Source organism: Impatiens glandulifera, chromosome 1 (assembly GCF_907164915.1).
Source record: "Impatiens glandulifera chromosome 1, dImpGla2.1, whole genome shotgun sequence".
Lineage (NCBI taxonomy): Eukaryota > Viridiplantae > Streptophyta > Magnoliopsida > Ericales > Balsaminaceae > Impatiens > Impatiens glandulifera.
Genome location: NC_061862.1, coordinates 99,706,264 through 99,710,447, shown reverse-complemented (window position 1 = coordinate 99,710,447; position 4,184 = coordinate 99,706,264). Strand labels below are relative to the sequence as shown.

The window sequence follows — 4,184 nt, the reverse complement described above, 5'->3', positions numbered from 1 at the left end:
TCTACTCCAATATTAAAACATATAACCAATCAATACTGCTCCAAGTAAATAGTTCTGTTGCAACAACAAAACTATGGATCTTCTTAGAAATCAAAACCTGTAACAAATCAAATTCTAAATCGTCTATGACGACAAATAGATTACCAAGAACTAAAATAGCACAAAGCAATAAAAACGCAATATACGTGGTTCGGTCAAAATTGACCTACGTCCACGGAAGGGATAAGTTTCATTAAATCAAAGAAATGTCAATAGTAGAAACTTACATGCTCTGCTCTCAAATAAAGAAGTGATTACACTAGGAATGATTGGAATTCTCCACAATCAAAAGCTCCCCCAATCTCTCACTCCAGATCAACCAAAGAACAAGAATAAGTAGAAAAAACTCTAAATCTGTTCACTCTCTCTCAACCTTACTGTGTTATGAGGAAAATACCAAAAAAAAATATTTATACTCTACCCGTTTTCATAACAGAAAATCCTGACCATTTTCCGCCCTTGCCAAAACACTTTTAAAAGATCATGTCACCAACAAAAGTGACCGGCATTCAGAACTCGCTATAAGCCACGAGAAGATCTCCCGATTGGAGCAAAATGCTCGGGATTTAACAAAGAGCGTTCTTTGAACCTCCTAGGAGCTCGTTAACGCCCGAAGCACCTTTTGTTTTGACCAAAAAGTTTTTGGGTATTTTCAATAATTTGCTGAATTTGCGAAGCTCCAACTGATTTAAGTATAAATAGACATTTAGGTTGTTTGCCCTATTATTTAATATATTTTTTAAATGTTTATAAAAATAGAGCAAAAATAATTTTATATTTTGATGAAAAAAGTGATTGCTGATGTGAGGTTTATTTGAACTAAATCCAAGGCCTTGTTTGTAATGGGATTATTTGAATAACCAACTGGTAATGTATATTCTCAATTAAGTGCGAGTAACAACAACCTAGATGTGGGGTTGCTCTTGACCATTTTCCGACTGGTAATGCATATTCTTATTAAATTTCATTTATGTTTTCAAGAGATAAATAAGGTGCTACCTGAATAGGACAGCCCGAAAAAAAATTGTTGTTTTTTTAACTGGTTATATGGTTATATTTTATGTCCTTCTGAAATAGTTTAGTAGGTTAAATAATACTTTGTAAAAACTCTTATGTTCAAACCTTGTTAAAATATTGTTTTTTTTAAGTTTTTTGAGAGCCTTAAGAGACCCTAAACAACTACCTAGGAAAGGTTTTGTTCTTGAATCTCACATATTTGTAGGTTCTGTTCTTGAATCTCACATACTTGCAGGTTTATCGAGACCTGTATACAACTTCTTTCCTTGGTCAAATACTTTCTATTGCGACTCGACAATTGTAAGACCTTGCATTTGGTAGGAAAACTTTTCTTTTTCTTTTCTGTTTTGGTGCTATATAATAGACAGTAGGAGGAATAGATCATTTGTTTTTACTATTGCTTTAACTCAATACTATGTTTTCAGTTTCTTGTCAATCTCTAATGATTTGACATCTAGAAATTGGGAGAAATGTCGATAAAATTTATGAATTGATATCTAATTAAGTTATGACTCAACCAAATGATTGACTATAAGCTGGTGTAAGGGCTATTTTATGAACTGATCATACCGAAATTGTTTACTATGAACAAATGGTTTTATTTTTAACAAGAGCGTCTAAACAAGGTTTTATTTTTTTTCTGGTTATGTAATTGAATGTATGGGATTAACACATCAACGGGCTCCTTTGAAAATATGTATAATACCTCCATCAGGGACACGGTGCCATCCAAATGTCTTGTGATCGTCCAGGAACCTCTTATTGTAAGTGAAAATATGGTACTTTTCGCATTTGAATCCTTGGATAAGAAGCTCACTCCTCATTACACTCACAAGATCCCCCGAGGTCACCTCCACTTTATCTCCCTTGCCGGCTCGCAATTCGTTATTACTGTCAACTTCAACTTATTCCACAATATCTCTGGTAAGACATTACCACTAGTTGTTGTCGATGGCAACGGTCCTCTCCACGCCATTGGGGGTTCTACCGAAGGTCCTCGTTCAGTCAACGGTTGTCTTCTCCTTGCCACTACGGGTCTCATCGGTTGTTCTACCGAAGGTTCTGTTATCGGGTCTCTTCTAACCGTAACTTCCTTTACCAGGGGTTTTCCTGTCGCAACCAAGTGTTCTCTCCCTTCCATTGGGGGTCCTACCGAAGGTCCTAGCTCAGTCATTGAGTGTCGTCTTGCCTCCTTAGAGGGTCGTCTAATTGCCTCCTTAGAGGGTCTTCTTGCTACTGAAGATCCTCTCATCGTCGTCGTCAAAGGTCCTACCGAGGGTTTTTTTGAGGTCGATCCTATCACAGGATTGTTGTCATGTAATTCTTGATCATTTTCTTTGTCTTCTTGCTCATTTTCTTGTAAGGTCATCATCAACGGCGATCTCTTGCTGAGGTTCATGTCCAATTCCTCTTCGTCGTCGTCGGATAATGAGATTGTCCGAGGGCTCGAGCTTAATGAGATTGCCCGAGGGCTCAAACTGGTCTTCATAGGATGGTTGTCATGTAACTTTTTCTCATATTCTTGTAAGACCATCGTGGAAGTCGATCTCTTGCTGGGATTGATGTCCAATTCCTCGTCCTCAAATAATGAGATGGTCCGAGGGCTCAAACTGGTCATCATTGAGGGGTTGTTGATGTCGATCCCTTCATCGGATGGTTGTCATGTAATTCTTCTTCCTCATTTTCTTTAAGAACATCTCCAGGTCAAGCTTTTGCTGAGGTTAATGAGCAATTCCTCATCGTCGGCGGATAAGATCATCTCAGGGCCGAAACTGACCATCATCGTGGGTCCTGTTGAGGTCGATCCCTTTATCGGATGGTTGTCATGTAATTCTTCCTCATTTTCTTGTAAGAACATCTCCAGGGCCGAGCTCCGGCTGAGGCCAATGTGCAATTCCTCATCGTCGGATAAGAAGATCTTCTCAGGGCTCAAACTGGCCATCATCGAGGGTCCTGTTGAGGTCGATCCCTTCATCTGACGGTTGTCATGAAATTCTTGCTCATTTTCTTGTAAGACCATCTTCAGGTCCGAGCTCTTGCTGAGGTCTATGTGCAATTCCTCATCTTCGGATAATGAATCGTCTCAGGGCTCAAATTTAATGAAAGCTTCCCAGGGCTCAAACTGGTCATCATCAATGGTCTTGTTGAGGTCGACCCCTTCATCGGATGGTTGCCATGTAATTCTTGCTCATATTCTTGTAAGACCATCTTCAGGGCCGAGCTCTTGCTGGGATCAGTGTACAATTCAATTTCTTGTAAGACCATCTCCAGCTCCAGGGCCGAGCTCTTTCTGTGGTCAATATGCAATTCCTCATCGTCTGATAATAAGATCGTCTCAGGGCTCAAACTGTCTTGATCATTTTCTTGTAAGAACATCTTCAGGGCCGAGTTCATGTCGAAGTCAATGTCGAATTCCTCATCGTCGGATAAGTCGATTCTATAATCCTCGCCCCCGAACGCATTTGAAAGTATCAAAGGGGTCCTTGGTTCCTCCATTTCCATGACATTATTGATTGTATTTGAGGAGACGAGGAGTTGAATGCGCGATCCAATAAAAATGTCAGAATTCAGAACGTCGAGATCGTCCTCCAGAACTTTTTCCATTGAAAACGAGGGTTTGTTCAGAAGTGGCAATGCCCTTTGCCTTTCAATCTTTTCTTTGATTTCAAGCATTGATTCGAAGTACCCGATTTCAATCTCGAATTCATCTCCTTCAGTTGGAACGATAAACACCTCCATTGTAAAAAATCTGCTTCTTTGATCCCACTAGAGTGAGGAAGATGCATCAATTTATACTGATTTTTTCCTTTGTCATCTTGATCAATTCTTGTTTCATGTCCTTTATCTTCATTAATGTCATTTTTTTATCAAACCAATTTAATTATTAATTATTATTATTCTTTTACACTTTTTAAATAAAAAAATATAATTACTTTATTATTTATAACATTTAAAAAATACTAAGTAATTATTTTAAGTAATATATCTCCAACAAATAAAATAACATTAATTGTTTTGTTTTTGTTTAAATTTCATGAAAAGTTGGTTAATTAGGACAGATGTTAAATTATTCTTTAATATTGTAACCTTATAAGATAAAGCAATTATTATAATTAGTATTTAATTAA

General features: G+C 37.6%; 1 protein-coding gene across 1 annotated transcript; it reads right to left on the bottom strand.

Annotated features, from left to right (window-relative positions):
* Nucleotides 1–3,102: 3,102 nt before the first annotated feature.
* LOC124938226 lies at nt 3,103–3,795 on the bottom strand. The gene has a single exon (XM_047478631.1). It carries the CDS (start codon nt 3,793–3,795, stop codon nt 3,103–3,105), a length of 693 nt encoding a protein of 230 aa, XP_047334587.1.
* Nucleotides 3,796–4,184: the final 389 nt, after the last annotated feature.

Coding starts and splice junctions, on each gene's coding strand:
- LOC124938226 (XM_047478631.1), bottom strand. CDS start 3,795: ATGGAGGTGTTTATCGTTCCAACTGAAGGAGATGAATTCGAGATTGAA.